The 16,880-nt window shown below is 42.5% G+C and overlaps 1 protein-coding gene across 2 annotated transcripts in view; it reads right to left on the bottom strand.

Moving 5' to 3' along the window:
• Window positions 1–495: 495 nt before the first annotated feature.
• LOC148012495 (putative methyltransferase PMT4) overlaps window positions 496–16,880 on the bottom strand; it is a 42,145-nt gene continuing 25,760 nt past the window's right edge. For both annotated transcript variants that reach the window (XM_087669451.1, XM_087669450.1), the window contains exons 7-9: window positions 1,636–1,939; window positions 1,371–1,506; window positions 496–1,275 (exon numbers count right to left, since the gene is read on the bottom strand). In XM_087669451.1, the coding sequence (XP_087525577.1) occupies window positions 1,126–1,275; window positions 1,371–1,506; window positions 1,636–1,939 (590 nt within the window). In that variant the 3' untranslated portion in view covers window positions 496–1,125. The remainder of the gene's footprint in view (window positions 1,276–1,370; window positions 1,507–1,635; window positions 1,940–16,880) is intronic.

The raw sequence follows: 16,880 nt of genomic DNA, 5'->3' as shown, positions 1-16,880 counted from the left end.
GATACCATGTCCAACCAAGCCTTGGAAGGCCCTACCTTCTGGTTTCAAGCACATTCTTATGGATCTTTCAATGGCTAATGGACCCACCATTCTTATGATTCATTAAAAAATTATCAACGCTGAAACCTCAAGCTTGTGCTTTGCAATGGGTGACAATTGAAAACTCCTTCGTTTAAGCTTAAGTGTGGAGCACATTACACCGAGCAAAAGCAAATCTTTTTTAATGTTGCAAAGTAAGCAATTTGGAGAAAATTTTATCCAAATTATTGCTTTTTAAACCTCTTTCGTAAGGAAGCATTCTAAATGGTAGATTTTGGCATCAGACACGTTTCAAAGCGGGATTAAAAAACAAGCTTGACGGAATAACTGGTGCATGTTACAAAAAGAAACCACTCAAACAATAAAGCACTTCTAAGAAATAACCATAAATCTTCTTGCCTAACAATTAACCGCTATATGACCCGTAATACGGTACTAAAAACTTTCCTCGCAATATTGCAAGCCCAAAAGCCTGTAGACAACAATTAAAAAATAGGCTGATAGCGGCTTGGGGATTTATGACTTCATAAAGATTTAGAATGACAACAAAGCAGAGGGTGAGGAAGTGTGCAGCAGCCGAAATATACCGCGTTCTTCTCTTCCAAAGGAATAAGGCTATCAATAGTGTTGTGCCAGCAGTGCTATGCATTGACTGTTTTAGGCGCTCAAGTGACTCTATTGAGCGTGTGCTGCCACCAGATATCATCATATTATGGCTATAACATTCCGCTTGACATTTGCTGTACAAATTGTGTGATGTAATTGCGAATACTCAAATGTACATGCATATTGCTGCACCGTTGCTGCCAGTAAGTTTCCACAATTTCTGATCAGGCGTTCTCAGGACATGCGTCCATATGGTTTTGGCTTTTGTAGCAGGCAAAAAGTGGAGTATTAGAGCACAAACTACCCCCTTCTTGCAGCCCCAGCCCTTCCATATAGAGAATGGAATCGCAAAACTACAGTGAATTGAGCCTTATCTAAGCATAGCTCGTGCCTTAAAGAATGTTAACGAATTAAGAAATTTGGCTTGACAAGGGACCAGATGATACTTTACAGCAGGATATTGAAGGCAGCATCAACCAATCAGCTTTTCCAGAATGCCTTTTGGCAGACAAGCAGCCGAAGATCATCACCACCCTCAACCTCAATAACCCGAGCATCCCATCTCATTTGAGATGCTGCCACTCTTGCTTCTTCAATAACTTCAGTAGTATCACGCAGAAAGACCCAGCCCTGGGGAACAAATGAAAACGCCACTTTTGCTTGCACATGGATCAAATCAAGGGGTGGTTTTTGTTTTTAAAAAAATGGAGAGAGCCATTCATTACCTCTGGGCGAAGAAGGCGATCCATCTCCAAAAGTAGGTCAGAAAGGCCACACTCGTTTGTCTGCTTTACTTGAGATAAAAGCCCAATACCATGCAGCATGTCATAGGTCCTAGGATATGTGGGGAATGCTTCACACCTGTAAGAACGCCAAAACAACTGTGAATAGCTTTACAATAAAGAGTGCTTGGTTGTGTCAAAAGGCTTACAAACAGTCCCCAGTATGTGAAATGAGTAGCAAAAACATCTGAAAAATAAGTCACCTTACCAGTCATGTAGAACTCCTAGAAATCCGCGACCATATACAACTGGTAAGGTGTTTGGCCCACTCGTAGGGATCACATTCATCACCCATACAGACTTCCCAGCCTGTAGAAGTGCAGAATTGAACCCTCCATAAAATGCATTCATATCCATAACATTGCGAAAGATATTGGGAGGTGGTAATGGATCATCCTCCCCAGGCCGTTTTGGATGATCAGAGAAAATAAGAGGTGTAATCATAGACCAATAGCTCTTCAAAGTCATTGACCAAACAGTTGAATCATCAGATAACTCTTCTGCAGAAAGGCCTAAAAAATCAAAGTGTCTTGGTCAAAAAAAGGCAGAAAAGGCAAGAATTAGGACTTAAAATTTAATTCCAACTTCCAAGGGGATTACATGCACTGTTGTCCTAAGAGAGGATGGACACTGGCACTTGCTGAAGTTAATTCCTATCCTACAAAATGCACTGGGCATGAAACCCTATACTAAATAAGTGCACTGGACATGAAACCATCTAGGTGAAGCCCCTCCCCTTCTGTTTCTGTAAGGTGCCTATGACTCCAAGAGGATACAAGGTAGGAAAAACTCTGAAACTCTATATGAATAGCAGTAACCAGTGTACAAGGAGTTCTTGGAGAAAATCACTTGTGCAAGGAGGTGGTGTTCTTCAGCAGGAGAACTAAGCAGAGGACAGAGTAGATTGGAGGTACTGTTGCTACAACAAGAACTCCAACAATCTTGTTCCAGGAGAACATGAAGTGGGACACAGCTTTCTGGCCTGCACAAGACACAACTTGCTGTCAACAGCCTCATATCGACTGCCTCAGCCAACCAACTGGACAACCTTGTGGTCTCCTGCCCCCAGCCTGCTGCCCTGGCTGCTGGTCAACTGACATATATCCATCCAATGTCATGAGAAGTACTTTACTCTCTGGGGAGGCTGGTATTGTTGGTTCACGCTCCAGGTGTCATTCAAAAAGAGCTCATAACAAGAGTATGGGGCAGTCTGATGCAATATATGAACAGTTTTACCAGCTGGGGTGTCCTGCTGCTATTGTAAAAATTGCTGTACCTTTGCTGCTTTTCTACCATGTACAATATTGGCCCTTTCTGTTTGATCGAGTGCATGTACAATGTGCATTAAGTACAAATCAGGATCACAGACCTCCAATCTCCAGCTCAGTTATCCCTTAAGGTACATTAAGGCGAATACTTTCTTCCTTGGTGTCAGAAGAATAGATACACAGTTTATACCAAATGGCACAGGGCATCCCGTACCACACATGGCTGCTAGGTTTAAGATGGTTAGCCTTGCTAAACCTTGACAATCAAACACATCAACATTCTAAGTTCTGAATTGGGTTTTGCAGGCATGTTCCTGTTTGTTTGCTCTCTTTGGTTAGAAGGCTGGGGTTGTGACAACCCTCTAAATTTGTTACTAGCAACAGGGCTATTTCATTATCAGAGTTAGTTTATGTTAAATGCTGCAGGACTAGAAACTGGCCACCTACCTACCTACTCCAATCCTCAGCTCGCCTGCTGGACAACATTGCCCAATATGTTTCAAGCCACCTGGTCTCCAACTCAGAGCCATCTTCCTAATTAAGCAAGACAGAAACATTTCTTGTTGGGGAAGTGCTTTAATATCGTCGTTCTTAGCCCTTGGGTGAGGTTGATATTCTTGGTGGAGGCCCTAGGAGTCATCATTGGCATATACTTTGTACCAAGTGGTATGGAGCATCCTAATACAAATATGAGCAGCTTTACAAGTTGGGCCATCCTTAATACTTACATAGCTGTAAGAATCCTTCAAAAACCAACAAGAATAGCCCTAGGAGTCATCATTGGCATATACTTTGTACCAAGTGGTATGGAGCATCCTAATACAAATATGAGCAGCTTTACAAGTTGGGCCATCCTTAATACTTATATAGCTGTAAGAATCCTTCAAAAACCAACAAGAATAGCTGCCAAACAGTTTGTGGCTGATCCGCATATATATATATATATATATATATATATATATATAGAGAGAGAGAGAGAGAGAGAGCTGAGAATGGCAAGACAAGCCTTTCCAAACTTGCTCTCACACTTTTACATACTATTCAGTATTTGAGGCTACCCAAAACTTTCAAATGGGCTTGTAGACTTAAAAACTTATGTGGCTGCCCAGACTTTGTGCCAAAAGTAACTTGTGAGATCCTACAACCCAAACTGCCAAAAGAAAGGTTTAAAATCCACTCTAATTAAGAGTTTCACATCTTTGGTTCTACCCTTGTGCCCCAAGACCCAAACTTTGCCTATGCATGCCTAGTGCCCTGTCTTTAACTACCAATGCAATGGTCACCATGCCTTGAGCAGGGGGTACCATAGTTAAGCATTTTTTTAATTAAAAATACTAGATGAGGTTTAATTAAAATGTTAAAATTTATTTCACATTTCAAATTTTGGTGACATAACCCCCTCTTGAACCATCACAAGCAACCTTGATTGCACTCAATTAGGATCTAACATGACATTACCAAAACACATATACACATGACAAAATAACAAAGAAACCCTATTGTGATAAGCATGTCCATACATGTATTGCCAATGTATAATTATCAAAATGGTAGACACAGCCTTGGTAAAGAACCAGCCACAGTCGTACAAATCCACAACTACCAAAATGGTACTCATTGCACAACTTAACAGCCAAGCATAGCTATAGCAGCACAAGTGTCCACTACATTGATCATACTGCCAGTAGTGGATGCAGCTTTGGAAGCAGAGAAAACTGTTGTAATAGATTGCATAACACAAGAAAGAATAGCAAAAAAAGAAACACTGCAAAAGAACTCGGAAGAAAAGAGATGCTAGGGAAATGGAATCCATATACCCAAACATGAGACAGTACAAAAACAATGTGAATCATTGACTGTGTGGGCACTGGCATCTGCTCTCCAACACAAGACCAAAAAGATGATCAGGTCAGCCAGCATCTGATTGACCCCAAAAATACATGTCACCCACAATAAATGCAGTCAGCCAGCCATAAATACATAAAATAATCAAGCGCCCATATAGACCACATCATGAAACACCCAAGCCACTGGAACCTGCACAAGCTCACACATGAAATGACTGATCTCTTGAACATCCTCTCTCAAATCATGGGTGATCTGATACAATACAATACACAATGATAATTGCTCATCAAAGCACATACAAAAATGACCATCAAAATAGGACCGTGGATACCAAACCAATGGGTGGCCAATCCAACACCAAGGTTCATCGGAGAGAACCGTATGTCAATGTCGATCATGCCAACTCTTGAAAACAAAAAGTAGTCATAACCACCCTCTTTGTCTATCAATAATACCTCTAATGTAGCATATGTGACCATCCTATCATCAATGACAGCACAAAAATGACCAACAAAGTGCAAGCATGTCTACGCAACTTGGTCAAGATTATCGAGTAGAAAATCTCACTATTGCATCTCCTAGGGCATTTTAATGGGCCTGAGAGGGGGTGTCGAGAAACCCAAGTCACTAACTTTATTAGTTCCTATTTAGGTTTCCATTTACATCCCCAAAAAAGGTTTCATTTGTGTTTGGGTGCTAGTCGAGAGAATCGAGGCGCCACCCTAGACACTTCAGTGACTCATGTGCCTATAAATAGGACATGGGCATTCATCACTACACACCTTATTCTTCAACCAGTCTTCCTCACCATCCACCACTAGTCTCCATCTCTCCTATGCCCAAGTAGATGCTCCCTAGCAGGAGTGGCTCATGCTGCCTTTTGGAGTTGCTTGTGTTAGACTTATATTTATTTATCCCCTTGTGTGTGAACACACCTTTTACACCATTTAGCATTAAATAAGGGTCAAAGGTGTAGGTGGATACATCAACCTATATATTCAAGCCCCATCACTTGTACTTCAATCTACATCTATCACATCAATCTATTCAGCTTTTTTGTGTACTTACAAGAGCGCTCTCTCGCTCTCTCTCCCCCCATCATGGAGCTTCACCCTCCATAGCTTGCTGGCCACACAAGTGAGCTCCATATCTAACACTGGTATCAAAGCGGGTTTGACAATAGCTCGCCATCGTCTCTCACCTGCTATTCATATTGCCCCAGCCACATCTTCAATTGCACGCTCTTTACACCTTATGTGCAGCCCAAGCGGAGAAGAGGAGGAGGAGGAGGAGGAGGAGGAGGAGGAGGTGGTGGTGGTGGTGGTGGTGGTGGTGATGGTGGTGACCTGGCCATCGTGCCCCCAAATTCAAGAGTTCCATCATGCCCAAATCAGTCAGTCCCTCCTGCTGTGATGAGCTACTGAAAATGACACATCACCCCTGCCAGTCTGTCCACATTCTTTGCATGCTGCACCATGATAGATGTGATCAACGTCCTACCCATATTCTCTGCACTCTGATCCGACAGACATGACCCGCGCAATCTGTCAACCTACTTCATCCAGGTAATCACCCTGCCACATCTTGTCTTATCAGCACCAGCCCGTCATCAATCAACTTGTCACATCTCAATTATCACCAACCCAAAACTAAAGCTTTCATTAAACTTTCAACATTGGATTCTTAAGGGTTATTCCTATGCAAATCAGGGCTTTTCCAATTGAGACCCAATTTTTCCAAAATTTGGGAGTTTTTTAACTATGATCAAAAATTCTAAAATTTTCCCTAATAAAATTTGGGGCTTTTCAAATTTGAGCCCACTTTCTTCAAATTTCTTCATCAAAATTTCACCCTTTTTCAATTTGAGCTCTCTTTGGCATCTACCATCAAGATGTCGAGATATGACACCACAATTGAAAATTTCTTGGATATCAAGTTCTCCATCTAGAAGACAAAGATCCAACTCGTACTTATGCGAGAAGGCGCATGGAGAGTCGTCTCCACTGATGAGCTGAAGCACATTCGGAACAGTGCACAACTTCATCAAGAATGGCTCGAGAAGAACAAAAGCACATTCGCCATCATCGGGCTTGGCCTCTCTAGCAACCTTCTTCATCACCTTGTTCTTACAAAAATGGCAAAAGAGGTATGGGATGGCCTTCAAACGACATTTGGAAGAGAGATTATTATAAGTCCAAATTATTTGTGAAGATGCAATTGTTTAGTATTTCCTACAATCCTCAAAGACTTAAGCAACATCTCAATCATTTAAGTTTTCTTTATCAACAATTAACCACTCTCAATAGCCATTTGGATGATTACGATAAAAAAGTTGTACTTCCTAATAGCTTGATGAAAGAAGCACAATTCCATGAAACAATCCTTCAAAGACTTAAGCAACATCTCGATCATTTAAGTCTTCTTTATCAACAATTAACCACTCTCAATAGCCATTTGGATGATTACGATAAAAAAGTTGTACTTCTTAATAGCTTGATGAAAGAAGCACAATTCCATGAAACCATGACAGCTCTCAAGGTGACTCAAGAGATGAAATATCAAGAAATGATCGCCATCCTTTTGGATGACAAAAGGCGTAACAAAGATGCTGACATAGCACTTGCTACCTTCTACACCAAGAAACAACCGCCTAAGTGTCAATACTACAAGTGTGTTGGCCACATTGTTGACCAATGCTACAAGAAGAAAAACAAGCAACAAGACAAGCAACACACCCAATATGCCATTGTTAATTGTGAAGATATGCTAGGTTTTGCACTGAGGAAACACAACATGCACAACCAAGACTGAAACCCAAAGACTCAAATGACAAACAATGACAAGCAAAACTCAAACCCTAAATGCAAAATGCAAAATGCAAATGCAAAACACAAAACTCAAACACAGAGACAAACACAAACAAAAGAAACTCTGAAGTGAATGAATGCTGTAAATGAATGTAAGGGTGTATTGAATGCCCAAGGGGAAAGCAATGGAGTGTCAAAGAGTAACATCCACCAGAGACGGATCCCAAGTGTTGTGACCACACGTCGGAGTGACGTAAGGCAAGGAAACATAAAACGCTAATCACTAGAGAGTCACGAAGATGAGATGATTGCAAGGATGATGCCTAAGGAGAGTGGCGACACCAAAGAACTGCACATGCAACAATAGAGGAGCCGCCTAGAGAAAGAAGAACACAACCAACTATCACCTGTAAAAGAAAGGGCCAAACAAAATCTCCAAAAGGTTCCATGGTGTTGAGAAAGAGCACTGTTTTGTAAAGCTCGACTGCTGAGTGATAGAAGTTCGAGGAGGAGTGAGCGTGAGAGCGTGACGGCTGAAGAGGGAGAGTGAGAGACCTGAGTCAAGTACGATTCAATGAGAGTGTACCAACAAATGTGTTGGTACACAAAGAATAAAATGTATTTATACTTAGGGCATGTAAGGATACATTCACGTGTACAATGTGCGTGTACTATACACGAGGGTTAAACTGGGCCTTCATCCCAACCTCCTACTTAAAGGTCCGATGTAAACCTCTAACTAACCAAAACTCCCACTAGTCATATGCAATGCTCGTACTGAGCTTTGCTTAAACTTTTAGTGAGAACATCTGCAAGGTTGTCTTGTGTTTTGATCTTAGTCAATGTGAGTCGACCATCTTCCAAAATCTATTTAATGAAGTGATATCACAAATCTATATGCTTTGTGCGTGAATGATACATGGCATTCTTATCAAGATACACACCACTCTGGCTATCACATCCCAAAACTGCAGTACCATAGACATTCTGAGATCCTCTACAAGTCTGCTCAACCATATAGCTTCCTTAGAAGCTTCGGTAACTAATATGTATTCAACTTCAATGGTACTAAGTGCAACGATATTCTATAACCTGGAGCACCAAGACACGACTCCACCAGCAACTGTGAAGACATACCCGCTGGTGGACCTACGAGTGTCCAAGTCACATGCCATGTTTGCATCACAATAACCCTACAGGCTAAGTGCACCCTGCCCATAGCAAATACACTTTCTTTGTGTACCCTTTAGGTATCGAAGAATACATTCAGCATTTATTGGCTGCTATAAGCCATTTTCAGTATATTGTTCATGCTGTAACACCTTCATTTTCATTTCCAACACCTGCATTTTCATAATCAACAAGCCTATCCTGCTGTCCGTGACCTCCTTGTGCTCCTATTTGCTGTCCATCATCATATGGCTCAAAAATAACCAGCTGATCATAGTTTCGGCTTGTGGTACAACACCATGAGGCTCACTTTCTGGAGTAATAGGTGGCTGCAAACTCTAAAACTTCACCTTTTTCATATCTTCATTAGAGGCTAAAGTACCTTTCAGCAATTTTGCCTCATTAAAAACAACATTACGGCTACAAATAATTTTCTTAGACTGAGGTAACCACACTCTGTAGCCAAATTCATCCTCATCACCATAGCCCATGAAAATGCCTTTGGTGGATTTTGGGTCAAGTTTGTACCTCACCTCATCCCTAACATGCACAAAAGCATCACAATCAAATATGCGTAAATGGTCATATGAGGCCGCCATACCAAACCTCAAGGATGCTATTAATTAAGGACCTGTTTGGAGAGCGGTTGCAAATGTGAACCGCGGTTTTGAGTGTCCCCAAAATTCATAAGGGAGATTAGCAGTGGACAGCATGCACCGCACTCTTTCACATAAAATCCTATTATATCTTTCAACCACCCCATTTGAAGAAGGGCTGTAAGAGGCTATAAGCTCTCTCTTAATACCATGCAAGTCACAAAAGGACTTAAATTCATTTGATGTGAACTCACCTCCATTATCAGTTCTCAAGCATTTCAGCTTTCTACCTATCTGAGTAGTCACAAATGCATGAAAAGTTTTAAAAACAGCAAACACTTCACTTTTCTTTTTCAGCAAGTATACCCAAATCTTCTTGAAACAGTCATCAATAAAGGAGACAAAATATGCAGCACCACCCAACGATTTCACAGGCATACTACATACATCAGAATGCACTAAGTCCAAGACATTGAATTTACGAGAGACACTAAAGTAAAAGGAATTTTTTATTTGCTTTCCAAACTAATACTCATTACAAAAGTCAAGTTTAGAGCCTTTTCCATCAACCCTCTTTAAAGAAGGACCTCAAGTCCTTTTGGCTCATATGGCCTAATCTCTTATGTCATAACTCTAAGTGGCTGCAAATTTCAGCAACTGCTAGAAACTTGCCATTCAAGGCTTTACAATGCAAACAATACAAAGTGCCCTTCTTGGTTCCTTTTGCAATCAGCATGGAACCCTTTTTCACTTTCCACAAACCACCACCAAACAATGTGGTGTAGCCATGCAAGTCAAGCTCACCAACACATAGTAAACTCTTTTTAATGCTAGGCACATATCTGACATCTTTCAACACAAGCTCTTGACCGTTGTCTAAAGACAAGTGTACAATGTCAATCCCATCAACGCTGCAAGCATGGTTATTTCCAAGATACACCTTTCCATAACTGCCTACATTGAACATAGCAAAACACTCCAAGCAAGGAGTTACATGGAAAGAGGCACCAGAGTCTACAATCCAAGTCTCAATGACACCATCATCAACTAACAAGAGTGCATCAATCACATCAGTCTTGGTAATTTGCATATCCTACATGTGACATACAAGGGCATCATAATCAACTGCACATAATACATCAACCTTTGTATCTAAAAGCTCCTCTATGACCACACTAAAGGCCACATTGGCCTTTTCTTTGCCTTTGGTTGCCTCAAATGCATTTGTCTTATCTTCCTTCTTTTTATCTCCTGCATTCTTCTTTCTCTCTTGTTCCTTCTTGTAATACTTGCAATCAGGTTTCTTATGGCCCTTCTAACCACAGTGATAGCAAGTAATGTCACTCTTTTCCTTTCCTTTGCTCTTGCTCCTGTTTCTGTGTCCTGCATTTGCATTTTTCTTTTCAGCCCTGCCTCTTACATTATAAGCTGAGTTGCTGCCTTCTCCACTAGGCATACGTCTAATTTCTTCATTCAAGATAGAACCCCTCACACCATCATATGAGAGATTGGGGTTATTGCTAAGTGAAACCACCAAGGTCTCCCAAGAGTCAAGTAGTGTCATGATCAAAAATATCGCCCTCAACTTATCATCAAAGTCTAAATTTGCATCTTTGAGCTGATTTAGAATCCCTGTAAATGCACTCAAGTGCTTAGCTGTAAGTTTTGACTCATCCAGTCGCATATTCACCAACTTGCACATTAAATGCACCTGATTAACAGGTGTGGTGATCTCATAGGTAGTTTTCAGCTTTTTCCATATTGCATAACCTATATCTAAACCCTTAATGTCTATCAAGATGTCATCAATGACACCCATCTTTATGTAAGCCACAACCTTTTTATTTACTATGGCCCAATCTACATCAAACATTAGTACGGGTTTATCCTCCTGCAAAGCATCCTCACAATCCTTTAGAAACAAAATGACCTGCATAGGTCTTTCCAAAGGTCAAAGCAATGACCATCAAACCATTTGATTTCCATCAAACTCTTGATGTCTAAACTGGAAGAAGTTGCAGCTATTTTATCACAAACACAAAGAGTAAATGCACTAAACTACAGAAGCACAAACTGAACCAACAAAATACACTGCTGTTCTTTCTCAACCAGAAATAAATCTCTACTATTTGTACAAGAATCAACCACCACACATGTAAAAAATACAGTAATTTACCAAATTCTGCACAAATCCCCAAAATTTCAAGTCCAAAATTGCATAAATGTCAGCCAATCTGACCCAACTGAGCAAAATTCAGGGATCCAATGTCTAGAAATTTTGCTCAAAGGAGTAAAATTCAGACTAATTTGGTAAAATCCCCAAATTAATTGATGTCACCGCACGCAATGTTTGTAATTTCTGACTTCAAAATCATTGACCAGCATAAGCAAAGTCAAATCTGGGAGAAGCCCCAATTTTTCAGGCCAGATTTGCACATATCTATGACCTATGCCTCCAGCGCGTGAACTCCCACCAAGGGTAAGCGAGGGCTGAAAGGATTTAAGGGAAATTTTTGATTTTTAAAAAAACTTGACGTACCCTGATGTGGGGTCCGTTGATCCGTCAGGCGGGTCATGTGGCCTATCTACCGACGACCTAGCCGTCACAGTCCGACTCCGTGTCGACTGCTGCTTGGTCCCCCCCACGTGCCATTGCCCGTTGTTGCTGCCGGTGACTACTGCCTGGTCCCCTCGCATGCACCTGCTGGACCCATCGCGAACAGTCCCGCTGGTCATCAGCCTGTCTACCTCAGACGATGGTCCTCGCTGAAACTTGCCCCACAAGCTGCGTGTTTGTCGCCTGAGCTATTCACCTGCGATTGTAAGTTGTGTATCTTCTGTCAATTGTCAATCGGCTGTGCATCGAGGAACATGCAGAATTTCGCTCTGATACCAGTTGTAAAGCTCGGTTGCTAAGCGACAGAGGTTCGAGGGGGAGTGAGCGTGAGAGCATGACGGCTGAAGAGAGAGAGTGAGAGAGCTGAGTCAAGTACGATTTGATAAGAGTCTACCAACAAATTTGTTGGTACACAAAGAATGAAATGTACTTATACTTAGGGTACATAAGGGAGCATTCACATGTACAATGTGCGTGTACTATACACGGGGGTTAAACCGGGCCTTTATCCCAACGCATTGCCTATTGTCGCTTGGTTGATGAGGATCAAAGCAAGCAATAGGAGGCAACCTCATGGCTGCCGACGACTGATGGGACCAAACACAACAAGAGGGAGGCCACCATGGGCGACAACAATGGATGAAGATACCAAGCACTAGAGCAACAGAGGAAGGAGTGGCAGTAGTAGCAAAGGTGGGACCACCACGTGGATGAAGGCTGTTGGCTGAAATCTGCACCACAAGAATTAGAACATGCACAAAAGGGACGAGGCTGAATGGTGGGTAGCCTAGCTATTTAAAGATATTAAAGGATGCCCAAAAAAATTAGGGTTTTGGGGAACCATTGAAATTCTCTCAGACCGTGCACCAATTTTGTGTTTCTCATCAATTAAGCATGAATGTTTAAAAATGCTAATCAATTATAAAGTGTGTTTTAGCTCAACACTAATACCTTATTAGATAGTGGCCTTGATGAGCCACCTACCACTTCTGACAAAGCCCTTAATGTATTTGTTCAATCATTGTCTCTTGACAATGTTGAACCCTATCAATATGTGTTTTGAATTAGATCACCAATAAATAAATAAAGTGTTGTGGAATTAGACACTGACCATGTCAATGCATGTGCTAAGTATTTCAAGACAGGTTGTAACCACTTACCACAAGACCTCTAAGTTGATCCCGAAAGTTATACCCATGCATTTGGCCCCTGGTCATGTGCCCAATGCCTCTAAGCCACACTGGCTTTTAATCAACCTCTGAGCCATGCACATGCACCTCTGAACCATATCTTACTTCGGGTCCCGAAGCTCCTTGGTAGACCATGTCATTATCATCCTCGCGTTGCACCTCTCTCACTTATGTATCTGCTTTCTAGGATCATTATACGGGATTAGATACTACCTCTTCAAGATAAGACCTTCCCTTTTCCTTTTTCATATCTTTCGTGTCACAGGTTCAATCACCCATGACTCAAAGGGAGGTTTGTTAGACTTTTTTTTTTAATCCCCTCGTTTGTGAACGCACATTATTGTGTGTAAAAGTGTGTCTAGATGTGAACACCTTTTACACCACTTAGCATTCAATAAGGATCAAAGATATAAGTGGGTATCTCGACCAATATATTCAGGCCCTATCACTTGTACTTTAATCTACATCTATCACATCAATCTATTCAGCTTTGTTTTGTACTTGCTCTCTCTCTCTCTCTCTCTCTCTCTCTCTCTCTCTCTCTCTCTCTCATCATGGAGCTTCACCCTCCATAGCCTACTAGCTACAAAAGTGAGCCCCATACCCAACAATTTGCTGCTATCCACACCATCAGGAGCTGCCACCCAACCTATCACCTTGTCTAGAGGTTGCAGCCCACCTATGTTTTCCTCATCATTGGCTGTCCAGCCCTTGTGGAGGTTGCTGCCCACCTATGTTTCCCTCATCATCGGCTGTCCAACCCTTGTCAACTACAACCTCAACCTAGCAATCTGATTTTTGTTGTTGCAAGCCACCTAGTGACCCGAGAAGAAGCTGCATTTGCTACGAATCTACCACATCATCAGCATGCTGTCAACATCCATCATCAACAGGCTATGTTTGTTGCATGCAATGGCATCTGCTGTTAGAGTGAAGCAATGCAGAAGCGAATGATCGAGACAAAGAGTGAACAGAGAGAGAAGAAAGAGAGAGAAAGAGACAGTGAAACGCAGAAAATCTGCAATGAAGAATGCTGTATAAGGATGCAGAATTATACATGGGTGCAGAGAGATATCTGTGTATGTCTCCACCTTGAAAATCTCAGTCTCCGTCAGCCCCAAGAGCAATCTCCACAATCTGCAGCCTGAAACCTGTGAGAGACAACTAACCAAGGCTGCTGAATAAAAAGCCTATTTATAGGCTGAAAATAATGGCCAGAATATGCAGGTCGGCTGCAATTAATGCAGCCGGCTGAACAGCAGCTGTCCCACTGGACACTTTCCAACTGTTGTTCGACTGCCAACCTGCCACGTGGCACACAACATGCCCCTCTCGCCTGATGCACAAGCTGCTCCTGCTTCCCTTGCCAATCCAGGAAATGTCCAGCTCTAACACCCCCTCTCTGATCCTAGACACGGCAGAAGACTAAGGGATCTCGAGTGCTGTTGAAGTAAAGCCTAGGGAAGCACCTTGGTAAACAAGTCAGCAAGATTGTCCTCCGTCTTACAGTATTCCACATCCATGGTCTCATCCAGAAGCTTCTCCCTGATGAAGTGGTACTGGATCTCGATGTGCTTTGTCCGGGCATGAAATACGGGATTCCGTCCCAAGGCAATGCAACTCTCATTGTCGCACCGCAAAATAGTAGGACAAGTCTAGGGGCAACCAAGCTCCTCCAACAATCACCGAAGCCACACAGTCTCACATGTGGTAGAAGACGCGGCCCCATACTCTGCCTTAGTCAAAGATAGGGCTACCATGAGCTGCTTCTTGCTACTCCAAGAGATAGCACCAACACCCAAGGTAAAATAATGACCTGTAATAGACCGCCTTTCGATCACATCGCCAGCCCAATCCGAATCACTCCAACCTGCAAGAACAAGATCGGAAGCACTTGTACCTGCTAGATAGGAAATCCTGAGGTCGGAGGTCCCCCTCAGAAACTGTAGTATCCTCTGAGCAACTTGCCAATGCACCTGCTGAGGTGCACTCATGAACCCAACCAAGAGACCTACACCAAAACATAGATCGACCCGTGTGTTGAGGAGCCAAATCAATGATCCAATTAGCCGACGGTAACAGCTAGCATCCGCCAAAGGAGAATCTGAGTGTGAAGTGGCCTTCCAGTTCGGATCCATACGAGTAGAAATTGACCGACAATCCCCCATCTCAAAAGTCACCAAGAGCTCTTGTACATATCTCTGCTGAGAGATAAAAATCCCCCTCTGAGTCTGATAAATCTCGTGGTCCAAAAAAAATGGAGAAGTCCTAAATCCGTTATCTCGAACTTCTGATGTAAGGTTGCCTTTGTCTCTTCAACATTCTAGGCATGGTCACCTATAACAATCAAGTCATCAACATACAAAACAAACAACACACGACCACCCTCGGAAGTGTGCACATAAAGTTGCAAATCGGCCCTAGAGTACCAATATCCCAACTTTGCTTGGAGAAAGGAGTCAATCTTCTCATTCCAAGCACGCAAAGCCTACTTCACGCCATACAAGGCCTTCTTCAAATGGTAAACCTTCCCATCTAAGGAACCAAATCCAGGAGGCTGCTCTACATAGATCTCCTTCAAATCAACATTCAAGAAGGCCGACTTCACATCCAACTGAAAGACAAGCCATCTCCTATGATCGACCAAGGCAAGAACAGCACGAATAGTCGCCATACAAGCAATAGGGGCAAAGTATCATAGAAATCAACACCTGGGTGCTGAGTAAAACCTTTAGCAACAAGGCAAGCCTTGTGCTTGTCCAAAGAACCATCACTATGGTACTTGGTCTTGAAGACCCATTTGGCACCAATCACCTACTTATGAGAGGGATGAGGCACAAGGTACGAAGTGCCATTCCACTCAATAGCCTCCAACTCGGCTTCCATCGCTTTCCGCCAATGATCAAACTGTAAAGCCTCCTTCACGGAGGTAGGCTCTCTATTCTGTATAACACAGGACATTAAATAGTAGTTAGAGCAAACAAGCTCCATAGAATGTGCCTAATGTCTCCGTGACCTCCGCGGTCCATCTTGCAGTTGCCACTCCTTAGGGAACCTCTCAATCCCTGAATCTCAAAGCGTGTCACGAGCCCAATGAGGAGGAGGCCAGATCTCGCCTCGGCACTCTCCATCTAATGATGTTTCTGAAAGGTCCACCGACAACGGAGGACCAATCGATGAATCCGGTGGCTGGAAACTAGGCTCTTTATCCAAAGAAGAGTCCTCAAGAGACACAAGCTCGAGAGGAATAGTCACTAGGGCCCAACTATCACCAGGATCTCCAAGAACAGGGTGGTCCTCACCCCCCTGTGGGGCTGGAGCCTCCATGAACTGAACGTCACGCCTCATGTAGACATCCCGCTTAACAGGATCAAACAATCAGTAGCCATGGGACTGCGAGCTATAGCCTACAAAAACATGTCTCCTAGAAGCTGCTTCAAATTTGTCACATTGTGTCTTCAGGATGTGAATATAAGCATGACACCCAAAAACCCTAAAATAAGAAACATCGGGCTTTGACCCAAAGTACGCCTCATAAGGAGTCATACCAACAATAGCAGAAGTAGGGGAATGATTAAGGTGTGAACTACAGTAGCTACAACCTCAGCCCATAGACACTGAGGTGTCTGATGATGCTCCATCATGGTACGGGCCATCTTGATCACACTGCGATTATTCTGCTCCAAGATGCCATTCTCTTGAGAGGTGTTGGTATTCGCAATACCACGATCTGCACAAAACCGAGTAAACTCATTAGAAACAAATTCTCCGCCCTTATCCAATCATAAGGTCTTCAGCTTCTGCCCCAATCAATTCTCCTCAAAGAGCAACCAGTCCTTAAAGTTGGAGAAAGCCTCTGATTTCAACTTCAGTGCATAGTTTTGAACCTTCACCAAATAGCAACAAAAACTTTACCATTGACTCTCCTTTTCTTATGTGCCAATATCTATTCAGGAG

Source organism: Lygodium microphyllum, chromosome 27, assembly GCF_053477565.2.
Source record: "Lygodium microphyllum isolate KBCC chromosome 27, Lygodium_microphyllum_v1.1.10, whole genome shotgun sequence".
NCBI lineage: Eukaryota > Viridiplantae > Streptophyta > Polypodiopsida > Schizaeales > Lygodiaceae > Lygodium > Lygodium microphyllum.
This window is presented reverse-complemented; position numbering and strand designations above follow the sequence as displayed.